The 25,549-nt window shown below is 39.6% G+C and overlaps 1 protein-coding gene across 4 annotated transcripts; it reads right to left on the reverse strand.

The window, feature by feature from the left end:
• Positions 1 to 3,359: 3,359 nt before the first annotated feature.
• On the reverse strand, positions 3,360 to 25,487 carry DCP2 (decapping mRNA 2). 4 transcript variants are annotated; one of them, XM_056323803.1, is made up of 12 exons: positions 25,332 to 25,471; positions 24,384 to 24,422; positions 17,649 to 17,800; positions 15,191 to 15,318; positions 14,668 to 14,766; positions 11,236 to 11,388; positions 9,456 to 9,568; positions 9,242 to 9,349; positions 8,327 to 8,450; positions 7,664 to 7,771; positions 5,923 to 5,974; positions 3,360 to 5,237 (listed from the first exon to the last, which is right to left on the reverse strand). In XM_056323803.1, the coding sequence occupies exons 1-12, from the start codon at positions 25,382 to 25,384 to the stop codon at positions 5,071 to 5,073; spliced, it is 1,296 nt and encodes a 431-aa protein (XP_056179778.1). In that variant the 5' UTR covers positions 25,385 to 25,471; the 3' UTR covers positions 3,360 to 5,070. The 4 variants fall into 4 exon arrangements, with proteins under 4 accessions (XP_056179778.1, XP_056179779.1, XP_056179781.1 ...); XM_056323804.1 differs by having other exon boundaries at positions 3,360 to 5,234; positions 25,332 to 25,469; XM_056323806.1 differs by lacking the exon at positions 24,384 to 24,422 and having other exon boundaries at positions 3,360 to 5,234; positions 25,332 to 25,487.
• Between the last annotated feature and the right edge of the window lie 62 nt (positions 25,488 to 25,549).

The following is a 25,549-nucleotide window of genomic DNA, read 5'->3' on the forward strand; positions in this document are numbered from 1 at the left end:
ATACAGCAATCTAGCATTATGTAACAATTAATGAACAAGACCCCACCTTCTTCTGTGGAGTCTGTTTTGCTGTTTTAATGTGAAGAGTGCTTTGCAAGCCCAGCTAAACTGCTCCTCAGGGCTGGAGTACAGCTTCGATCAACTGCAGTGCCATGCAGACATAGTAAAACTTAAAAGATCCTGGTTTAAGTATAGGCTTGAGAAATATTTGTTGAGAGCTCTTTATCATGCAGTTTTGTATACCTTTCCTGCATAACAAGAATATGTATCCAGACCAGTAAGGTTTAAATGGTTCATCTCCCTGGTTGAGTAATTTTGCTCAAACATGCTTAAAAAAATTTTGCAGTTTCTCATAGTGGGAAGTGTGTTGTAGAGAACCAACTTTCCAGGATCTATTCTTAAAAAGCTGCGAAGGCCTTGTTTTAAAACTATTAATGCTGCATGAGCTATAACCACTTTCTTAAAGGCACTGAGCTGTAACCCATAATGGAAACTAGAAGCTAGTTCTTCTGATCAACAATATTTAATAATGACAAAATATTCAACACTTTTCAGTAAACTTCATAGTTTACCTATTCAAATTTAAACATTCTGTACCCTGTGAACTTTTGATAATTACTTAAAAGCTTCCTTTTTTCCTGTAAGTGTTGAAGGAGGAATTTTACTTTGTCCCAAAAGTATCCCAGAACTGAGAACAATTTAAAGGTAAGGGTTTCTGTAAAGCTGAATCTATACAACAGGTTAAGTCTAGCTTAACCAATACTTTCAAGAAAAAGACAAGCAAAACCCCAAGCATTTATTTTTAATGTACTACTACTAATCCAGAATAATTTCTCTTGTATAATCTTGAATATGGCCAACGTAATTGCTACATGTCATCTTGACAATCTACTTGAAGCAGTGAAATGCACACACAGCACAAGTCCTACTGCATCTATCAGTGCTTATGTACAGAATTAAGAACAGTGCAAATACTAGCATTTAGCCTAATTTCATTCTTGAACTACACTACTGCTATAAATGCGTAAGAACAAAAACCTATTACGCTAGAGTAGTGACATTCCAAGCCTAATTTACTGTAAAAACACCTTCAGTTAGTTTGTAGAAATTTACCATATCTTAAATAATTTTGGTTGCTTCAAAAGCTGAAATACTGTAATAACAAAAACAATCTGAAATTATGGTGACATGCATAAGTACCAGTTTTGCACCATTTACATTTACCATGTAAATGCACCACTAAGTGCAAGACATTTTCTGTAAATAAACTGATTTTAAAATCAAGAGAGGCTGTTCTACAAGTTCGCAATGATTGTGAGCTTCCTGTCACATTTTAGGTTCCTGTCACATCACCTCCCGATTTAAAAAGAGAAGGCACCTGACTTTACTGCTGAAAAAGAACACTGTTGCTCAGAATTTATAAAAAAACAGGTAGCTGACGATTAAACAGCCACTGACCCAACAACTGAACAGCCAGTCACCCATGGAGCAGCACCACCATCTTGCACCACAGGGTAGTAGAGCTTGGATTCCTTAATGTAGATTCTTGCTCTTCACACCAGGATGGCAAGACTGCTGCTATAAACTGCAGATCAACAAAAGCAATGCTACTATAGTAGCTAGAAGTTAGAAAAAATTTATTTCTTGTCTGAAACTGTAGACTGAGAGCAAATCTCAGACTATTCCTACAGCTAAACTTAAAGCCTGCCTTGTTTTTAAAAGGAACTATTACATTTGTAACAGTGAAGGAGAAACACCATATTGTCCTCAAATCACCAACTGTAAATCAGGAAGGTTAGAGCACAGCACAGAAGCCTGGAACAGTGACTAGGCCCAACATATTATTAGGAACTATTTATGCAAGTTTGGTCTTAAGAATTTATATTGTGTTAAAAAAATACTTTGAATGTGCAATAAATAAAGCTATTTCCCCTCTTCTTCCCACTACCACTGTTTCCAGACTTCACAGCAACTTTTGAAGGCATGCATGTACATCAAGAAGTTGAAGTTAACAGCATTTCAGCACAGACCATCCATCATTCAATTAGGCAGATCACTCTTCAGTCCAAGTTCAAAGTTTAGAGCATTCTGTGAAAGAGATGCTAAAAACTTCACACTAAAGCAGAGAGTTTATGTACTACTAGAAACTGCAAACTAGTACTAGATTCCCAGCACACACACATTTGTAGTTTTTTTTGTTAAATGTCTTTTTATTCCATGAGTTCTTTAATTTCAAGAATATTGAATGACCATTCATAATCTGAATAACCCCATACCCGCAAGCATTCTCAAACTGAGCAGTGTTTGTTTTTCAAGCATCTTGACATCAGCTCTTGAGTCTGACATGCAGTTACTTACTCCCCTGTGTCTAGCTCCTATAAAATAAAAACTCACAGAACCAAATTCTCTGTCTCACTTGTTATTTCTTCACTGTTATATTAGAAGACAATGTAAACTGTACTTTTAAACTTAGAAATATACTTAATTATAAAAGGATGGCAAAATAAGAACATAAACAATAGTAAACAATTCAAAATATTCACAGTGCAGGGCATGATGGAAGCCATAAGGTAGATCACATGCCACCACGCTTACATCTTTTTCTTAGAAACCTTACTGAGAAAGCTGAAAGCAATGTTACTACAAGAAACAGTACCCTCATACAAAGAAGTTATTGCATATTTATCACATTTATTTGCAACTCACATTAAGGCTAGATTTACTAAAATCATGACATACATATAAGCCCCAATTTGGGCTGCTTAACAAAACAACCAATTTCTCTTACAACAAACTAATCTTTCACTAAGAAAAAAATGACCCAGTGAATATAGAGGGCAGTCAGCATCTCCTATTCATAGGACACACTTGCTTTGTTCTAAAGACTTCCTCTGCCTGGGACACAATTTCCCTAACAGTTGACAGTAGCTCCAAGTTCACTGTTTTGTCAACATCTCCCTTTTTTCACACAGCACTAGATGAAATATAACTCTTAACTTATCTGAGAAGTCAACTTACTTATTAAAGATTTCCACAGCCCGATACTTAATCATGCCTTAGGAGAGTCTTCTTAACTCCACAGGCAGTAGCAGCCTCAGGGTATGAATACAAACTTCTGCCTCACCATGAGTAAAGGCACTTTTGCTGGGAAATCAACTACGTGCACTAAAGAAGTAACTACGTATTAGTTTTCACCTGATGCTGAGTAACATAACCTCCTCCAGCATTATCCCACCTTCTCATTTACTGTTCTGTGCCATTTACTGTTCATTTACTGTTTTGAACAGTCTTTGGATATCTTGGGTTGGGGTGGGCTGGTGGTGCTCTGTGTTTTTGGGTTGGTTTTGGGTTTTGTTGGTTTGTTTGTTTTTGTTTTTTTTTTAAAACAAAGTGAGACAAAAGCTAGATTGAGCCATTTCAGGATTTGGTCTTGAAAGGCAAGGCCCTCAGGACTCTTGTCCCCCAGAAGGAAATGCTACAGTCTGTTGTTATTCCTGTTGACTGATCCTATCACCAGAGTTCTATCACCAAGATTATTACAGCATTAGAGTCCCAAATCACCTGATAGCAGGAAGATAAATAAACCAGGAGAAAGTTTTTAAAGCTGTCTTTTCCTGTTTCTAAGGAAAACCACTAGGTAACATCAGGTAGGGTAGATGAAGTAGGGTGGTTGAAGGAAGACCAGGATTTTGGTTTTGGATGACACACGAGTTGCATAAAGGCTCAGTGCATGAGCATACACTGTGATGAGACAAGGGCATAGTTCATTCAACCTATGAAGTTACCAATTACTTTTATTTTAGAGAAAAGTCCATTTTTAAATCTTGGACAACATGCTTGCTACCACAAGCTGTTATAACTAATTACTTCAGTGCATTTCTCTCAACTGTAAAGCACATGTTCAAAACCCCTTAACTTGAATCATGAAGGTGATCTAAGTTTGTCACCTCAACTCTTACTGGGTTTTTGTGTCCCGTCCCCTCCCCCCTCCCCTTTGATATTTTTACTAAGAAAGCATTGTAGCTGAAAATGACTGAGGCTACATCATTTAAATGCTAACTGCAAGTGCAATTCAGTACTACTGGATATCTACAGATTACACACTACACAAGATCTGAGGACAACAGCACAAAATACAATACTGGACACACTTAGAATAGTTATTGCAAGCCTGATTAAGCCATTTAGTGTCACACAATGACTCTTTTATGTATGCACCTGCCTTCCTCCTCAGTGAGATCTACAGAGGCTTACTTACATTCATACAGAACCTCTCACGGACAAAGTTTAAGCTTTTCTTTTTTGAAAGCAGCTGCAACTGGGATAACACAAAACTTTGCAACTTCTTCTTACCCAGCTGGTGACAGTGCATAAGAGTTGAAGCTAGACACTTTGAATGGCTAAGTTCTTCCTGTTTTGTGTATCCTTTCTGAAGACAGAGGCAGAATAGGTACAAGAAGTCAACATGCAATAGATTTGACTCCAAGTATTACTGATTGCAAGCCAACAGAAACTACCTGTGTGAAAGAGGGAAGGTATTTTGGGCAAGCAACCAAGACAAAGGATGACAGGCTGAGGCTAGGTTTGAAATGTGCAACTTGGTTTCAAAAATCACTAGGACAGAGTCCTCTGAGAACGTTTCATTGCCACTGCTATAATATTGCAATGTACTACACAATAATGACTAACAAGTCCATTAATTTACATCAGAGCAGTTAAAAGTTTAGCAAGCTGGTATACTCCAACAGGTAAAAGAAAAAAGTCAATGACATTCTATAAAACACACAAGTTAAAAACAAGAAAGAATGCCCTCTAATGCACAGCTAGGAACAAGTGAACTGAACACTGGAAAGGTACTTTGTAGACAAAGGCTATACTGCATTTAAAGTGCAACACTTGACTATGCCACTCCCATACTGCAAAGAGAACAAACCCTTCCAAACCACCAGTCAGTCCCTGCATTGCATTTAAAAACAAACAAAACAAACTCCTGAGAAAGAGTAAGGCTGGATAAGAAACCCCCTCAATTGCAACAGGCAAGTCTGATTTTTGTTCCTCTTAAGTTAGTTGTCAGAGGTCAAAACTTTTCATTATGGCATCATGGTCAAACTTGAAACTCAAGAAAGCTCTTGATGAGAAAGCAAATTTGTAATGGCCATTGCATGCCACAGAATGCCCCTCTACATGTTCTGGCAGTGGGTCTTCACTGGAGCAACACATCTCATATGCTGCATCTGCTTAAAAGAGAAAGAAAAAGAAAATTAAATTTTAAACAGATGATAAGTAAGAGTATCAATAACAATACAAAGCCATACCTCAAATGCAAATTCAATTAATATTTATGACAAATTATAAATTATTCTGGACATAAACAGAAGAAGGTAGTAGCTCAAACTGCCATATTTACAAGGCACCTATTCGCTAGAACAAATCTTCAGTGTCACAGCAATCTGAAGATGCTTTGAATAGCCAGTTTTACCAACAGGTGCTGTTTTGCAGGTAATTTCTTAATAAGGAGGAAAGAAATACAGCCCTATTTTCTGAGCAGTAAGTAAAGAACTATGTGCACTCTCCAGAGCAGTCCAGTATCAACTGCAGCTTATTACTAGCAGGACAGAAACCCTTGAACCAACACCCGATTACCAACATTGTGTTCACTCAAATGCTATTTTCATAAAACAGCTTTTAGTTACTTTTTACTCAGCCACCTGGTATAATCTGACAGCCTGAACAATTAAGGAGAAGAACTGCACTAGCAATATGAAGCAGCACAGAAAGTTAGCCAAATAAAAAAAATAAACAGTAATATGGCTTTGTAACATTTGGTAGGTTAGCATACAAGGAAAAACCCTTGACCATCATTATGCAGGTACCTTCAGTCTGTAACACATGACAACAGATGAAAATTCAGACTTCACTTGCCTGTTTCAAAGTTATCTTGAAGTCTTCTTGGATTAAGCCTTTTTTCACATTTCTGGTTAAAAGAATGACCATACATTACACACATCATAAAGAAATGGCATTCTATTTCTTAGGGGTATAGCTTAAGCATCAGCTAAAAGGCATGCTGGTTACATTTGCTAAGACTCGCCTCCCACTGTATTTGCATTAATCCTGTCATGTTACTTTATGTGGTAAGCATGCTTCATGTTCACAAGTCTTTCAGAAGCATGCCGCCTTTTAACAGTCAAACCATTTTTGAAATGCAGGCTTTCAGGGAAAAATTTTTTGAGTACTTTCAAAATGTTTTAAGCTAGAAAGGTCTTGCATAGGATGGTGTGGAAACAAAATTGCACATACATAAGCCTGTTCTTCGATCAGCTTGTCCCAAAAAGCAAGGGGAAATATTTCCAAATACACTGATACTGCCAATTAAATTAGCATTCATTATAGACACAAACTTAGAACTCTCCAGGGAAGGGTGAAGTTTTGGCCCCAGGTAGGCTGCTGTAAGTATACAGAGAAAAGTATGGCCCTTTGCACTCTGTGTGAATTAAGAGTTCCCTGGCTTCCAAATTGTGTTAGCAAATTATCACTGGGACATGAAATATTTAAACTTCAAAAACACTGAAAATTATGAAAGTGCAAATTAAGTATTTAGCAAAGTCTGTAAAGAGCCTACAAAATAACTGTGGAGTATTAACAGTTCCAGTTGTTTCCACCAAGATCCTACATATTCCCATTACAGTTTTTTTCTATACACCCAAATTTCTAGGCAGTCAATGGACTTTTTGTTCTTCTGCTCTCAGATCCAAACCCACCTAACTATTTCTTGCTACAGTGAGGATTTTACAGGATGAAAGTTTATGGTTTCTGCACTTTTACAGGAAAAACAGAGAGAAGGTAATAACCACAAGCCAGAATGGGAAAAATCTGTCTTACAGCCAGTACACACGAAAAACTAAAGCCTGGACAAGCCAGCTGAGCTGCATGGAGAACTGGGGCTCACTGCTACACAACAGCCAACAAAACAGAATTAAAGAGCCATAAAGAATGAGGGGTGGGGGAGAGGGTGTGTCAAAAAGACATTATATATATTTAAATAAATAAATAAATATATATATATATATATATATATATGTATCAGTGAGTCTTCTCCCAGCCAGCAGAACTATGGGGACAAATAAAATTAGTTAGTGCAAGGAAAATGTTACAAACAAAGAATGTCATACTGGAATTTACAAACTGCTGTAGTGGTACTGTATGATTAAAAAAGTATGAGAATCTAGCATTCAAATCAAGCCTGCACCTCAACATTTTTGCTAGAAAGAAGGGAAATAATAAGCATCTGCATACCACTTTGTATCTAATTTTTGCATAACAAAACTCCATGCTTACAATAATACATCATACGTGAATAAATAAGGCATGTACTACACATGGAACCTGGAAACCTGAAGAATTGTCTACTGAAACAGCTGACAAATTTTCAACTGCTAAAATAAGACTTACCTCCAAAATGCAGATTTTGAAGCTTGGTATGCTTGTCTATAGATGTATACATATACTAAGGTAAGAAACACCATATTTCTACACATACATACGAAATACTCTGATTAAATACTTTTGATAGATATGCACTCTCTTTCAGCAGGACATTGGCCTGAACATTTTTTAAGCATTACTGGAACCATTAATGAGACAGCCACTGCACGTTTCTTACCAAGGTATGGTTTTGCTTAACTGGTTGACTGTGGACTCCATTTGTCCGCTTCTTTTGGCTGGAAGCATCTTGATACTGCCTTCTGCCGTTGCTCCTCAAGCACTGACTCTGTCATTAAGTCCAAAATGTAGTAAAAAGAAGAGTTTAAATGGCAGCATTGAACACCATTGCACTGACACTTCCTACTTCTTAGTTAAAACTTTCCTCTAAATAACCTCAAAACATGTAAATGGTATTTTTTGTAGACTAACTGAAGCACACTGAAATTAAATTGAGTGTATATTTAGTTACAGAGAGTCATCAGCTGTTAGTCTCTCCTGCACTATTACAGACACTGTATTACACAATAAATCCAGTTCAGTGAGTTCCCATACACAGACTCATATATACTAGAGGTACCCAAAGTATTTCAAAATGGTACATGAAGGACACCAAAATGGGAGTAGAAATTACTATCTATACTTGAAACAACACAACTACCACCTGATACCCAGGTGGTAAATCTGAGAATCCCCAGGATATTTCTTTTTTCCCCCCATATTTTTATTTTTGCATGCTATAGTGACAAAATTCAGTATTTTTATTTCAGAGAGCAACCCTTACGAACAAAGGCATGCATTTTACATAGCCCAGATTCCTATGTTTCCCTAAGAAACAACCTACCTTTATTTTCAAAGCTTCAGACATCTCAGGATGACTATATGGCTTCTGTGGCTGTTTCGGCTTCACCCACTGCTCTCCTGAAAAGCCATCTGTAAACATCTGCTGACTACAGCGAAGTTTGGATCTAGTACAGGAAAAAGAGTGTATAACACAACTTCAAACCTACGGATAGCAGAAGGGAAATATGAAGGAGTTTTCTGCTTTTCAAGAACAGCCTGGAAGGCAAGCTCAAGTAACCTAGTGTGGAAACTGTAATGCTGCTCACTGCATCCACCAAATTTTGTTTTGTCTGCTAGTGGGAAATCTACGTTCTGCATAGAAAGCCAGCTATGTTCATGTTCGCATTTGTCCTGTCATTAGTGTCAGGAGTGACCTGACTACTTACTGGAGCACAGCCTTCTCTTTGGGACTACAGGTTTTGAAGTTTGCTCTACTACTTTTTGCTCAGCTGAATCAAAAGCCAGCAGCACTTGTTCCCCTATCCCGCAGGTTTTATCTAGCTAGCTACTTCTGATAGCACTTCACAACCCTACTTTAGAAAGTCCTGTTTTTCCTCTGTGGATGTGCCAAAAGCATTGAATTTAAAGCAAAATAAGATACCTGCTTGTTTTAGGTTCTGGTTTTGGATTCCCACAGACAGGACTCAAAAAATTACCTCAGTTCTGACACATAAGAATTTAACAAGAAAGTGTATCATGATGTCAGCTAACTTACCATCCTATTCAAAGTTCTATGATATATTTATTATATTTTTTTATTAATTTTATTATTAAATTTATTTTTAAAAATTATTTTTAATCAACCCTTTCTATTACTGGAACACGAATACTCAGAGAAACAGAAAGCACAAGCTGCTTTGTATGACCAATGTTTTATAGAAAAGATACAGAGATGTTAAACTGACCTGGTTCTTACCTAGCTTTTTCCAAGTTGGGCTTAGAGGGTGTGCTACCTGTAGATGGAAATCCATGGTCGCTGTCTGAGGAATCTCCATATCTTTGGGCAATCCACTCCCTCAATGGCCTGCAACAAACGGAAGTGCAACAAAATCTACTTACTAAATCAAATCTAAAGAAATTGAAGTTCTCTGAAAGACAGTGGCCCAGCATTTGCCTCATCTTAAACATACCTGATGAAGGGAATTGCCATAAAAAATTTGTTTGGTGCCAAACCCAGCTTGGACTTTGGGGTCATGTCATTTCTGTGGCACGGTAATTTGTCGATGGAAAACCACTCAATATTCTAGAAAAGACAAGAAATAAAATCAAAATACCCACTACTGTAGCCTTACGGAATACTAAAATGTGTATCAACCACAATTATTTCCTTTAATTAAAAAATTACAATGTAAGACTTTAATTAATGGACCACAACAGGGTTTTTCACAAAAAGTTAATTAACAATGGGGTCATTCCTCTGACTGCAACTACAGAGTAACAGATGGTACAACACATACTCATTGCAAGATACGATGCCTAAAATATGAAAGGTATTATCCAGCAACTACATTATGAGTAAGGGTTTCAAAAACCAACCAAACCACTGCACATGGAATACCAAATAAAGGCAGAGACTTTAAATAACTTTAAAAGTCACTACTATTCTTGTATTTTTATTTAAAATGCCATCAAGACTAGACCACCGATACTAGTTCAACAATTATCAGAAAAGAAGGGGATTTTATTTGCAAAGTTTCAGGTTTTGTTAAAAAAGACAAAAAAAAAATGGGTAAAGTGCAGGATTTGTCATTTATAGTTTTAACTATTAAACCTGTATACTTGCAGAATGGGGAACAAAATCAAGAATTCTGAATATACAGTATACAGAAGAACACACACAACATTTTTTATTGCAGAACCTAGCCCCAGAGCCTCAGGTTCAGACAAGACAAACATTATGGAAAGAAGTTACATACTGAACAGGGTTTCAATATAGTTCTACAGGGAATACAAAAATGCACGCCCAGTTGGTATTAGATCAGATGAAGACAAGTGCTTCAGTAGGAAGGCAAAAATCTGCCATTGTAAGAACTCTTCATCACCCCACACAGATGGTCACTGGTATACAGAGGAGGGTATTTACTGTACTTTAAAAAAAAAAACAACTTTGAAATTCATCTTCTTTTACTTCTTACTTTGAAAAACGAGTCTCTAATGCAAGAAATTGAGACAATCCTGCCTAGTCAACTACAAGTATCTTTTCCAATTTAGAAAGCCAGATGCCCTCTTCAGCGGCACCATCTGTATGAGAATACAGGGACAGCTGTTTGAAACTGAATCCGTATACAAGACAGGCACATAATCTTTGAAGTTTCAGTATATCAGGAACAAAGTTTCCAACAAGTCTACTACCTGAGTCTTTGCTTCTCCCTTTCACAATACCTTTTCAAAACCTAATGGTACACAAACCATCCAAAACAGTTCCCGTTTTGTGTCACCTGCCCAACCTCCTCCTTAAAATACACTATACTCTAAATCTGGATGGTACTAGCCATGAAAGACAGAACACAATCCTTAGTTTCTCCTTCTGATACGCAGGCTTTTGTACCACACCAATTAATAATTACATTTTCAGAAGAATATATAGTTATATATACAGCTATAACTAGGAATAACACGAAACTATTAACGCATACACCACCTAAGAGAAAAGGAGAGAACTATAGTTTGGCAGTATGCTCTGACATTGTTTTCACGATGAATGGAGACAGACACCTGGTTAAGTAATCAATCTTTGCAGTAGAGTTGCAGGAAGTTGACAAGACCCTACAGTGCAGAGATGCCATTTGCACCTAGTGTTTGAGGTATTCATCAGGCGTGGTAGTTTCATTATTTTACAGACCATTAGCTTTAAAATGAAATCAAGCTCCACAACAAGGTCCTTATAGTTTCAAACAAGATAACACATACCCGAATTTCCCTTCTAGTTTTGGGGTTGAATTTTGTGTTCTTGGGAACTCCTGGAATGATGTAGAGCCGTGCTAACTGATCATTAATTCGCAACTCAATGTAATCTTCTTTGCAGATACAATCTTTTATGTCAAACCCAGTTTCTTCAAATACCTGAGAAGTATATAGATGAAATCAGTGTGTGTATTCAGATTTACCTATCAACACAAGGCAAGGAATGACTATTTTTCAGATCTCTCCATGAGAGCTGGCTACTGCTGGGAAAAACAAGCCTTTACACATACATACATGCTCAATAATAGAAAAAAGTATCTAAGATCCTATGTGCTTTACATTTCTCTAAGACACACCTGTTATAAAAGTTGAAAGAACTCTATTACACCTTCATGTATCAATTTGTTAATATGGATGGGGAGTCTCTAGCTGCTCCTCCATGCTGCTGGATGCATGGAAATATTACCCACAGCAAAACCTACGATTTGGGGAGTAAAGATATCTTCAAGTTCTAGCAAGGTTTATTTGCACTTCAGTTTTTCTTTTTCAACAATCCTGCTACTCCACGAACCTTCTACCCCCAAAATACATAATCATTTTTATGATCATAACAAAACCCAGCAACAGAGTAGCAAAACTTACTACAAAACTCAAATTACACATTCACATAGAAAAAAACCTTAAAACTGCCCTGTCAGGTACCCTAAAGGAAAAAACAGGAGTATTATACCTGCTTGAGATTACTGGAAAGACAATGGTATTTTAAAAGACCATTTTCCTTTGTATATTTTATGGTCTGGCAATGAAGGCTTAAAAGATTCACAGAATGGTTTGGGTTGCTAGGGTCCTTCAAAGATCACCTTGTCCAACTCACTCCCATGGGCAGGCACATCTTTCACTAGATCAGGTTGTTGAAAGCCTTGCTTCAAAACATTTACTTTTGATAACATTTTCAAACATACAAGATTTGTAGCATAGAACGATTCATGTCAAACACACCTAATAGTTTAAATCAGATCATGCCTCTAAGCTTGCTAAGTAAACACTCATTTTTTAGAATCTTTCTAGTCCTTAAAATCTCCACAAGAAATACAAGTACTCAGAAAACATGCAGAATCGATACCACTATCCAAAATATTTCTGCCCAGATAATAAAACACTCATGTGAGCAATCACTTGTATATGTGGATATTAACCCCAGGGCTATTAAGCACCACTGCCAATAATCCAAAGGTAGAAGTCCTGAGTTAAATTTTTTTAAAGACCAGATTTAGAATTAAAAAGATGGACAGGATCTTCAGTAAAACCTCTTCTCACCCCCCCTCTCCCGTGGGTAAATATAATACAAAAAATAGAACAAGATAACTGCATATAAAATAATACTAGGAAAAAATACTCAAAATACGTTAGCAAAATACCAATGCAGATATTGGTATCAGAAAAATGGTTTAAGTTCCATTTTCGAAAATCCAGAGGAAATAAAGCACGAATATGAAAAACACAGAAGTGTTTAACACAAAGCAAGTAAGTGACCAGTCAGTCTTACAAATTAGCACACAGAACACCTCTTACATCAAAAGTAAAGCCGTCTTTCCAACTACGTTAGTAACAGCAGAGTTTAGGGGGAGAAAACCAAACAAAAAAGACCCCACTACACACTGTCTCAATTAACAGATGATATACTTTTCTTCCATACTTAATACTAACACCAATGTTTTCCCTTCCTAAGTAATCTTTCATTGTAGAAACTCCTTTTACCAAGAGAATCATCCATTTAGTATGGTTTTGCCCTCACCAACTTCTGAAATATTGCTGAACTGTGTAGGCACTGCACAGTGAAGACCTCTTCAATTAGACTTTACGCAGAAGCAGTTCATAGTTTTAGACCTGTGCTGAACTCCAGTAAAAGCAGTTAAAAGATTTATGCAAAAATACTACAGACGTCCTGATTCCTAGCCACATGTAAGCCTTGAAGAACTTGCCAGTTAATCCACAATGGCAATCTACCTTGATGGAAAAAGATCATAGCAACAGTGTTGTTCACTAGTGTAATCTAAATGAATTCTCCAAATTAAAAACACCATCAAAAGATTTTTTTTCCCTATTTAATGCTTTCGCTAGCTAACTTGAAGTAAAGAGGAAGACGTACTTCACATCATTCTTTCCTGAAGCAGTTCCACCTAGCTTGTCCTCTCCAGTGTTGTGTTCCGTATATTATTATGGTCTCCTCTCCTTTCAGTTCAGTCCTTTAGATAAATCATAAAAGCACCTGACTAGCAAAAGCTTGACTGAACAAGCTATTTATGGGGTCAGGGCAAGAGACATGCATTGAATAATCAAGTTAACCTTATTAAGTCTCTGCCCATCTTTCCCCAGCCCTTGAGTTTTGCAATGACAGCCCAGTGCATTCTGTAACTCAGGCGTTGCACTCTTTGGCAATATATAAATAATGTTCTCCACTCAGAGATCAGTAAGTGCTAACACAAAAGTGTTTATTTCATGTGTGTCCATTGTGTATTATTGCAATGTTAAGATCTAACACCTTATGTTGCTTTTCCAAGCCCATATTAAATATATGAGTGATATGGAAAGCAGCATCAGGGAATCAGAAATATGGAAGTTTTCATTCATGCCCCTTCGACAGGTATATTTTAAAAAAATAAATCCATGATTTCCCGATACTGATTCGGTCCAACTAATGCATCTTACTACTCTCCCTCACCTAATTTTCTCTCTCAAAAATTCTGGATGTATTATGTTACATAAACATTTGAGTTCATACCAGTAATATTCTTTTATAGGCTGTTTTTAATATGCAGCTTCACTATATAGCTAGGTCTCCAGCAGCAATAAATCCCACAGATTATTTTATTTCTCAGGTTTTACTTGCCACAGGCATTGATGCTTGCTCCTGCGCCAGTGAAAAACAGAAAAATAAAGTTCTTCACAATTTTTACAAAATCTTCTACAACCTCCAACTCAACTCTTTAGCCTCTTCACATAGCCCAGTGTACATAAGCTAAATTCCCATTCTTCTACCTGTTTACAGTTATGGTGGCACTTGTGGCACTTGAAATTTTACTCCAAAAGCCACAAAGTACGTAAGATTTCCCAAGCACCAAAAATAACACTTAAAAGTAAACTGATAGTTCAACAGAGAATTTTAAAAACGGTACTCAATTAGCCTATCAAATTAGTGCAAGACAATTAAAAACATCAAACAGTGATTTTTAAATTATATAACCACACTCTTGATTATCACTCTGGAACTCGAAAAAGCACTAAAAGCTATGGAAGACTTCTACAAGAATAGACTATTGACCTGACCTCAATAATGATATATCCAAGTAAAATGTCTTTTCATCTAATGCATATATCCAGTTTTCAGCAAAATTTCATTTCTTGAGCTTAAATTTAAGAGAATCAAACATAACTTACCTCTCTAGCGGCACAATCATGAGGAGCCTCCTCTTTATTTACTTTCCCTTTTGGAAATCCCCATCCAGACTTGGCTAAATAGCCCTGAACCAAAAGAACCTGCAAAATACAAGGGAACACAACTGTCAAATACCCACTATTCTAACAACTTCTATTAAATGCGTTCCCTTCAGTTGCCTGCTTCTCAGAAAAGACATTTTAGCCTGAAAGAAGGAATCCACTAGATTTGCTGTGTTTTGATAAAACAGTGAATTTTTTTCTGGGACTGTGGAACTCAAAATGCAAAAAAAAAACCAAACAAAAAAACCCCCCACAACCAAACCTGAGTAGGAAAGCAAGTGGAAGTGTGTTTACTACCTCTCATACTATAGTTCTCTACACACTCAGTGTCAAGTAACTGTCAGGTTTTTGTGAATTTGAAGCATTTTTGCCTCCAAATGAAAAATTTAATCAATAAAAAGATTACTTCTTCCAGCACATGCCATCCTTCCCTCTAGCCCTTCACAACAATTTCTGTACTTACATTTTCAAGCGTCTCATCAAGAATAATCGCACCATACGTTGGCACTCCCATTTTATATTCTTTCCACTGTTCTAAAACCTTTTGTACATCTTCACCTTGAGGAAGTAAAAAAGGGCAGTGATTGAAGAGTATAGACGGATGTTAAGGAAGATAAACTTAGATATCCAGGTGCAAATCACATAGACATATAAAAGATAGCCACTCAACACCTAAAATAACCATGTTTCCTCCCTTAAGTGCTTTCAAGATATATTCTCTTGGAAAAATAAAATGAATAATCCATTGCCAAACTCTAAATGTCGGAAAGCATAAAATAATTTGGTAATTCTAATACAAGCCAATTATTTAGAAAAAAAAAAAAGACAAGAAAAAAAAAGATGTCACAATGCTGCTTGTCTGAATGAAAGTCTCCCCTAATTTTGAAGGAAAAGTATCCACATACCAGTTATTTTGAATACGTATTATTCTTAAACACGTATTTTCATTTTGAAGTGAGAAAGACAGACAAAAATACAGTTTCATCCCCTGCTTGAAATGGAAATAAATTTTTGCCACAATCATTTGTTAGACTGCAGTACAAAATCTGTACTGAAGTATTTACTATGCAAAAAATTACTTTTAATGGCATCAAGTTAGAAATCAAAATTCTAGTAACTTTAGCAAAACCCACCATGCAGAGAAAACATGAACCACCTTTATAATTAAACCTTTGAAAGCAAATTTACAAGTCCTTAAAAAAAGTATTACATATTACATATAAAATTATACTACCAACAAAAAATGTTCCAAAGCAGAGTACTTAAATATACAACACTGCAGCAGAACAAATATTTCTGGCAAATGTAAGGTTGAGAGGGATAGATGTAATGACCAAATAACATCCACTACACTGTGTTTTTCCTGCACTGCCTTCAATTACCGGAAGAACTCTGTTGCTCTGAAAATGCAGTTACAAATAAAAACGTATCTAACATAAATAAAAAGTAACTGCATAATAACAAGCAACAGAAAATTAACATATTTTTAGTTTACTGTTAAAGGCCGTAGTGTTTCAAATCTTGTATCAAAATTGGCAAGTACATACAGTGAAACCGCAGATAATACTATCATTAAGTACTTTGGATAGTGAAAACACCAATGTTATCAAGAAAGTAACAAACACCACTCCAATCCCACATCAAGAACACATGGGAAACAGTTAAAACTAAAACACTTGCTGGATTAAAGCCATGAGGTTTTCTCCAGCAAGGACTAGATAGCATGTGTTCCAGCAGCCCTCGTAAGCAATGAAAAAAGCAAGAGGCCAGCCACTCAAATTAGTTAAAACGCATCCTCTCCCCTACCAACAGAACTGCTTCTAGGAGCAGCGGTCAGTGCTTCCAACAAACACACACCACTGCCCACGGCAGAACACATACCACCTTCAGGTATGTTAACATTTACATCGCTGTTAAGATCAAGGAGACAAAACACCATAAACACCTCATCTCTGAAATCCACTGTTTCTGGCACAGAGTTCTCTGTTGCCGAATAAACCTGTCCTGAGTGACCACAACAGACAGAGCCCAAAGTCATGGACTAAATGAACTCAATGGACATTTTATAGACATTTTTTACAGCAGTGGTCCATAGACTAGGGGAACGATACCTGTGTATTACATCAAAGGATGGGAAAGGAGGGGGTCGGGTGGTTAATAAGATTGTATAGGGAAGTATGACATGATGTAAATGGTGTGGAATAAGGTGTGGACACTTTTCAGTGTCTCAGGCCCTGCCAGCCAGAGGGCTGGAGGGACATGGGCAATTGGGAGGGGACACAGCCAGGACAGCTGACCTGAGCTAGCCAAAGGGATATTCCATACTGTGGGTAGTCATGCTGAGTATATAAGCTGGGGGAAGAAGGAGGGAAGGGAAGGATGTTTGGTGTTACGGCATTTGTCTTCCCAAGTAACCGTTACACAGGATGGAGCCCTGCTGTCCTGGGGATGGCTGAGCACCTGCCTGCCTGTGGGAAGTGGTGAATGAATTCCTTGTTCTGCTTTGCTTGTGTGCGTGGCTTTTGCGTTACCTATTAAACTGTCTTTACCTCAACCCATGAGTTTTCTCATTTTCACTCTTCCAATCCTCTCCCCCATCCCACTGTGGGGGGAGTGAGCAAGCAGCTACTTAATTGCTGGCCAGGGTTAAACCATGATACCCACTGAGTCTTCCAAAGCGCAACCACAAGGAAAAATCCTCAAAGATCTGAAATTACCTGTTTCCATAGCTCTTTAGAAGTCTGAGAAACATCTCTTTTGTGGATGCCACAAAATTATGGAAGCAATGAACAGACAAAATCACACACTAACTTTTAATAGCTAACATGAACCTGCTACAAGTATTAAATTTCATTAACAATATTCAGTTTGGACTTTATCCACTGAGAAAGAAAAAAAATCACAATAATAAAAAAAGATATCAGCTTTAGCGAAGTCTCTTATCCCACACTGAGGTAATCCTGGTGTGTTTTGCATGTAGAAATCCAAGTAAAACCAATGGGCAAGTTCAATTTGAAAGCACACTCTGATCGCATTGTCTCTCTCCTCACTTGGAATGTGCAAAATGAATCGGCTGCCAGGAGAGAAAAAAAAAAGAGTAAGATTAGCCAAATCTATTAATGTAAATAAATCTAACAACAACAAAAGTGCATTGCAACAGTGGAACTCCTGATACATTAGCACAGAGCACCCAAACCTCCTTGTGGTCTGGACAGCAAAAGGTTTTCACATCAAAGCAAAATACAACTTTTTAAAATCAAGAAGAACGGATCACGACGTTTTTCACAAAAGTCAATTACTATAAACTAAGTAAACTAACTGTTGTGAAAACAAAGAGAGCAAGGACATCTCATGTAAGTGGCTATATTACAAGAATGAAAGAATTTTTGCATGTCCAGTAAAGAACATCTGCAAACTCTGGTAACAGACGTCAACACATTTTCTTCTGAACACAAGTTAAACACAGCTATGTATTTTCACTTAAAACCACAATAAACTATTAATTTACATAGATTTTAAAGTTCAATACAATCCTACTAATTTTCACGGTGTGAAATAGAATGTGGGCAACTGGTTTATTTTTCAAGTCTACTTTACGCTTCAGCTCAGATACCGGCACACAAACACAGAGTCCCAGAGATGCAAGTGCAAGCAGCACTGTGTGACAGGTTGTTTTACTTAAGCAGAATAAGCTTTACTTATTTATTTGTAAGATCAAGAACAACATAATTTTCTTTTTGGAAATGGAAGGGCATCCACCCCATTCAACTTAAAGAATTCGGCAGACATCTTTTACATTCAGCTCTGGAGTACCACCAGCTAAATCCAAAAGCATGTAATATCATTGCCAGAACCAGAAATACTTAAGACATCTTTTAAAATTTGGCAAGTATAAATTGTTAAGGGATGTCAGAAGTGATTGCCTCTCCCAACCACTCTGGCCAAGGACTGCCTTCTGCCTGGCTGCTGAAGCCCAGCCCTGGGGTCTGTGCCCAGGCTGAGGACACAGCTGCTGCTTTCCCTTTGGCAGGTTCAACCAGTAGCAAAGCCTTGAACGTATCCCCAGGGGGGGACACACAGTACATAATGTTACAAATTTGTTATTAGTTAGAATTAGCAACCATATTTGATTATATTGAAACACATTTGATCTTATAGAGTTATTTTAATAGGAATATAGAATTATAAGAAATTTTTTAGTGAAGTTTGTGTTTGCACAACAACAGACAGCTACTATGAAATCCTTTGTACAGCCCTGTACCAAGGCTGAAAGAATAGGTCAGAATCACCTAGTAGGAAAGATTAGAACTTAGATAACAGACTTAAGGTTCAAGATGATTGGATACAGTTTTTATGTGTAGACTAGAATACATTGAGATGTCAAAATGTAGAATCAATGGGAACTGGGGAGAGTCGACTGGAACAACCCATACCCATAGATACCTGCCAAGAAACAGTTACCTTACGTAAAAGGCAATTCTGGCAGGGGGAGATCACAACCACCGACTCATGTACCACCTACCCAAATAGTACCCCAGACCCATTTCTAGATCTTTCTAACCTTTACTGTGCAGAATCAGATACGGGAGGAGACTATGTTGATGATTTTTGGGAAATATTATGTTTATGCATATATATATATACTTAATGAATATGTATGAACAAGTTCTATATATGGTGTATGATTTTGAAGCTTGGTGTGCGTTGATCGTGAGAGGACTCACTCACGCACCCAGCCATCAATAAAGAAGTGTCTGCTTATCTGAATCCTACTGGTGTCCATAAGATGGTGTTCTTCATGCCAAGATTTCGGTAACACCCCTACCCAGATCCCAGGCTTTCATACCCATCACACAGGTCCCTACCTCACTAGCTGGTCCAGCTTGAAGTTTGCTAGTGAGTACACAGGCACAACAGGTTTGGGAAAGGTAAGACACTGACCCTCCCACCAGCTAGCACCAGATACATGGGCTGTGACCCACAGCCCTGCTCCAGCTGCAGGCACTCCGTTCCTCACTCACACACTGGCCCCACAGGAGCTGGTTTTCATGACACTCACTACTCTCACCCCAGAAGCTGGAAGCAGAGACCCCCCACCCATGTGAGTAGCTGGCACTGAGATATCCACCCTCACTCTGCTAGCTGACACCCCATCCACTCACACATAGAGTTCTCATCAGCGTGGCACTTCATTCATCCTTGCAGCACACACATCCATGGGGTAAGGAGTGATAGTATGCAGAGAAAAAGATTAAGAAAAGCTCTAATAAGCTGCAAGAAGATACAACAAACTATGGCCACCAGGCAAACAACCCACTCAGGCAAGCATACTAACCAGCCCAGTTTCACACAACACCAGCTCCTTTTTATACCCCTGTTCCCTTTTCCCTTCGGCACCCGTCCCACCTTGGTGTGTGGGTTCCTCCCTGGTTTACAGCCTTATCAGTTGCAAAGATCAGGCTGACCTTCCTGGAAGTCACCTGTGGCTTCTTCATACCCCATCAATTCCTGTGACTGGCTGGTTTGTTTGTGTTTAGTCTTCTAAGGTCTACGTAAATTTTTGGTTCTAATTTCACCCTTTTCTCCCTTGGTTTCCCAGGAGCAGGTATCCACTCAGATAAACTTGCTGGAATTAACATTTCCACACCCTCACACACACTTACCAATCAGTGGCCAGGTTCATTTCTCATCACCACCTCCATTATTGTTCCTCCCTGAGGTTTGTATCCCTATACAGTTCATTTATGGCTTCCTCCTTTTCTTATTATCCCGTTTTCACATTGAAAAAGGTCCTTGACCAGATACCCTTAAAGCAGCAAACACTCTCCATTACATAAATAACCTCATTCACCTCAACAATTATTTTCCTACTTACCAATTTTCAATTACCAACAACCCCTCCCAACTGCTCCTTTCTTTTTGAAGGCTCTATTACTGCCGAAAACAGCCCTTACATACAAAGCTGCTGTAGATTAAAGGTAAAAAAGATTAAGTCTATTTTGTTTTATAACTACTTGATGTTTTCTTGCCTCAGCACTGTAGCTGAACATAAATATGAAGATACAATATGCAGCAGTACCAAAAAAAGGAATAAAACCACCTCAGCATTAGGCTTAGAATAACAATAGCAAGACCAATTAGAACACTATTTATTAACAAAAGTTAACTGTTAAGTTACTTAAAGTGAATGAAGTGCTAACAACAGGCACCTTATATTGCATGAGGTGCAGCTGGCAGCAGCAGGAAGTTGGCCTCCATTGAGAAGAGCTGGTTCCAGTGGACCCACCCCAGGGCACAGCTGAAGCCAGCACCAAAATGGTGGCATCTCTAGGAAAGTGTACTTAAGACCAAAAATGCCAGACAGACAGAGAAAATGAGTGTGAAACAGCAGCACAAAAACCAAGGTCAGAGAAGAAGGAGGGAGAGTATGTGCTCCATGGCAGAGCATGTGTCCACACTGCAGCCTGTGGAGGATCCCATGCTGGAGCAGATGGGTATTTCCTGAAGAACTTCAGCCCCCAGGACTGAACCCACACTGGAGCAGGGGCAGAGCATGAGGAGGAGGGACCAGCACAATCAAAGCGTTACGGACAGACCGCAGCCCCCATTCCCAATCCCCCTGCACTGCTCATGGGGGAGGAGGAGGGAAGTTGAACCTGGAAAAAATGGAGATGTAGGGTAAGGTGGTGTTTAAATTGTCTTTGTTTCTCTCTATCGAAATTATTTTAATTGGCAACAAACTAAATTAATTTTCCCCAAGCTGAGTCTGGTTTGCCCATGATGGTAACTGGTAAGCAACCCTCCTGTCTCATCCACAGTGGCAAGCTTTCCACCCTATTTTCTTCCCTATCCTGTGGACAGAGGGGGAGTGAGTGGCTGGGTAAGCATCTGGCTGCAGCCCAAAGTTAACCCACCACAGTCCTGAGGTCAGAAGATGGAGTAACAGCACTTGCTTATAGGAGACAGCACCAAGAAGCCCCAAAACCTTCATTAAGACTCTGTATCACCACTTCTTCAGTAGAGAACAACTCAGTAGCACAAGACAGCATGATAAAACAAAGTGACGTGCATACTTGTGACACATTATTTAACAGAATGGGTCAAAGTAGTCCTACTGCTGAAAATCAAACACACAATAACTTACTGTATTGTTTGATAAGAACTAGAATAAATTGTATTCTGGCATTGTGTGATTCTGTAACAGCCTAGGGAACTCAACAAATGTTTGAAGACATTATGTACCTAGCTTTAGCTTTCAACTTGTTTCTACTTGCTAGCAAGTAACATTTTACCCTCTGAACATGAATTCTGAGTGTAGAAGTCTCTTAGTTTATCAGCAGGGAAAAACTGTGACAGCCTGGAAAGTAAAAATTTAATTCTTAAGTGCATTAGACTAGTGGTTGTAATCCTATTTTTGTTATTCTTAGGAGAACTGCTTTGTAACGAAAGCATTTAACAATAATCACCACCATGATTACCACTTATGCTGAATTCTCACACAGATCTCTATGGCTGAATATAAAAGCCTACTTGTTATTTTACACTGTTAGAAAAAGTCATGTGTTTGGTTGGGTTTTTTGGTGTGGTTTTTTGTTGGTTTTTTTTTTTTTTTTAAAAAGAGCTAGCTTATACTGATTCTCTATTACAGGCTTCAGTGACGTATAATTTCAGTATTACACTCTCTGAAGTCAGCTACAAACACACCTATTACAGCAGGTAACTTCGTATGTTGAGCTCCACAAGTCAAACAAAGCCCAGGGCCTGACGGCCCTACACCCAATGTACTTGATTTAATAAAGCCAACATACAAGAGAATTTTTAGTAACATGCATTAAAAAAAATCTACATTTAAGTTTAGCTATAACCTATATGAAGTTGTTACATATTCCACTACCTTACTGTATGCCTCTGAGCTGCTGTCACATTCTACCTTTGGAATGCTGTTTTGTCTTGTAATTGTATGAATTTAGTTGTGCAGCTTTTAACTAAAAAACAAAAAGCCTTGGAATGGAAGATCAGGGGCTTGTAGTTACCATCTGCCTCTTTTCCTAATTCACCTTGTTGACTTTCATTAGTGCTAACAGATCAGCCCTGCTTCAGACACATTGCCTTGCTTGGACATGGACAAAAGAACAGAAAGGAGCAGAGGAGTCTGGCCTTCCCGTGGAAAAGAGAGAAAGAATTCTGTTGTGTACTGGAAGAGTGACAGAGCCTGACAAGCCTTGGCTCATGGGAGAAAACAAATGAGTGGAAGATCAGTGGTGCTTTGCTTCAGGTGGCTGGCTGTAAATAGGTCATTAAAATATCTGTTGCTTCCCACATTCTTCAATCTATAAATGTTATTACTGGAAATTTTGGTAGAAAGAGCCAAGCAATTTTTTCATACTCCGCTACTGATAAGATTCAAAATATTTTCTAGCACAACCTGTATTTTTTTCTTTTTCTGAATTCTGTCAGCAAATAAAACTTCAGTACTAAAATAATTATAATTTCAGTATAACAGGTTTGGAAAGTTACAGGACCCATCTGAATTCTCTAGTATCTTTTTATATGTACCATAGTGGTGTGAGCTGCAAATCTAAATAACTGTTAGTGAATTTTTAAGAGATGGCAACCACTCACATTACCCTCACTAGCTAAGCAATTAAATACATCTACTTTCAAGTCAAGGTTACCCAGTAGTCTGAGGTTTTGGGAGGGTTTCTAATGATTTTTTTGGAGAGTTTTCTTTTGATGTATTTGAAAACCAAAAAGGTAAGTTTAAGCTTAGATGTCCACAAAACAGAACTATTGGTTTTATTTCTATCTTGGGAGTGCTGGGATATCTGTCAGACTTCCACGCTCTGTCTCTGGACAGGGATATTTTTCTTTGTCCTGAAGCAAAAGGCCTGGATTCTCTCCAGAAAACTCTTAGTTATTAAAAGTTTGTGTATGCAGGTGTGTGCAATCATCAGTACTTCTTACTGTATCTGCCACTTTACCTGCTTGATACATTTCCTTATGACAGAAGGACCACGCTGAGCTGGTGCTAATTCCATCAACATAATGCACTGGTGAATTCAAATGCATTTGGATTTTACTTTAAGCTGAACCACTTTCCTTAGGTTCCTCACAGGGGCTCCTGTCTAGACAGAAGCTCAGGGAAATGCCACACAGAGGCTACTCAAAGAGCCTCCCGTGTAGGCACTCAGATCACTTGCAGCTGTTCCAACTGATTCAGCCAATTAGTGTAAATAGTAATTCCAGTGTTCGGGGCAGTTACAGCAGCTCACGTGCCCTTTTATCAGTCACCCCACAGGAGTGACACTCATAGGCTATTTCAGTTTTGTAAGCAGTGTGATTCCCCTCTGCGTTTGCTGGAAAAAGTCTTAAACCCAGCTTCACATGTGAGCAGGGATCTAAAAGACAAGTCCCATCTCTCTGCAGGGAGCCCAAAGAAGACACAATGGAAATACAAACACGCTTCAGAGGCCAGACTTCAGAAAATCAAAAATTTGCTTGCATATTGCAAACTCTGACTCTTGCATTAGGTACACAAAAAAAAACATCGCTGTGTGGAGCAGTTCTAGCTCCCTGTAGCGTTATCACTCCACAGCATTTTCACTCATTTCAAAACAGTCGCTCCACCAGGTTTAGTGTCCTTCGTCTCTACTCACCTTTCCCTCTCGCACACAAATACTTCAGGGGGGGTTCCTCTGGCAGTGGTAAAATAGAAGGGTTATTTCACGTCAAGTATCACATTGAGCTAGGGCATCAAATTCTGGGGGTGACACATCAATTAAGAGGTCCAAAGGGCCACACCACAGATGACCAGGGGGTGTGATAGCAAAGGGGAAAAGCACGTTCCCCCCTTCCCGGAAAAAACAACCCACGTTTTATGACAATTTTAAGTGTGTAGCTTTCCGGGTAAGGAAAGCTAGCCGTTCCACCCGGAGAGGCCCAGCAAGCGGAGAGGCCAGCCCCAGACCCAAGGGTATTCCCTCGGCCGTTCCTCTCCTGACTGGAACGCCCTCTCCCCGCAGAGGTGAGGGGCACAAAGGCCCCCCCCCGCCACTTCGAAATTAAACCAGGCCTCCGAACGGCGACCGTCGCGGCAGACTCACGCTTCCGACGACGTCACGGGCGCAGCCCGGCGGCCAGCGCCAGCCCCCCGCACCGCCGGGCAGCCCCGGGCCGCGCCGCTGCGGAGCCGGCGGGCGCCCTTCCGTCGCCGTGTCCGTGCCTCGGGGCACCGCGTCACGAGGGAGCGTGCCCAGCGCGGCGCGGGAGCGTGGCACCGAGCCCCTTCCCTACCCTTCCGGGCGGCTGCGGGACTACCGACACCCCCGCCTCTACCGGGGCCGCCCCGCTTCCCCCTCGGCGGCCCGCCGGCCCCCGCAGCACCCCGAGCGACTCGGGCCCCGCCGGCCCAGCGGCGCGATCGCGCCCCTCGCATCGGGGCCGTGGCGGGTTGGGGTTGCGGCGCTCACCCCGCCCCCCGCAGCGGATGGGCCGCGGAGCCGACGGGGGTGTCACCGGCGCCGCAAGGAGGAACGGCGAGGCACCGGCCGGCCGCCGCCGGCGGGCGTGAGGAGAGCCCGGGAACGGCCCCGCCCCGCGGGTACCTGCACAGATCGTCCAAGACGCTGCTGGGGATCTCAGCCCGTTTGGTCTCCATGGGAGAACGCGGCTCATCCCGACGCGGCGGATCCCGAAGTACGGTGCGGCGGCAGGGGCGGGGCTCCTGGGTACTCGCCCGGCGGGGAACGACAGCCTCCTCCGCCAATCGCCTCCTGCCAGCCGCTCCGGGCCTCTCCCGCCCGGCGGTGCGGCCTGGCGCTGC

Source organism: Falco biarmicus, chromosome Z (assembly GCF_023638135.1).
Source record: "Falco biarmicus isolate bFalBia1 chromosome Z, bFalBia1.pri, whole genome shotgun sequence".
Lineage (NCBI taxonomy): Eukaryota > Metazoa > Chordata > Aves > Falconiformes > Falconidae > Falco > Falco biarmicus.

What these genes read in the sequence shown, in the direction of transcription:
- DCP2 (XM_056323803.1), bottom strand. Translation starts at nt 25,384, where the DNA reads ATGGAGACCAAACGGGCTGAGATCCCCAGCAGCGTCTTGGACGATCTG. An exon ending in TTTGTGTGCGAGAGGGAAAG is followed by an intron (nt 17,801 to 24,383) that starts GTGAGTAGAGAC and finishes CTCTCCTGGCAG; the next exon opens with CCGATTCATTTTGCACATTC. An exon ending in AAGAGACTTCGCTAAAGCTG is followed by an intron (nt 15,319 to 17,648) that starts ATATCTTTTTTT and finishes ATCCGTCTATAC; the next exon opens with TCTTCAATCACTGCCCTTTT.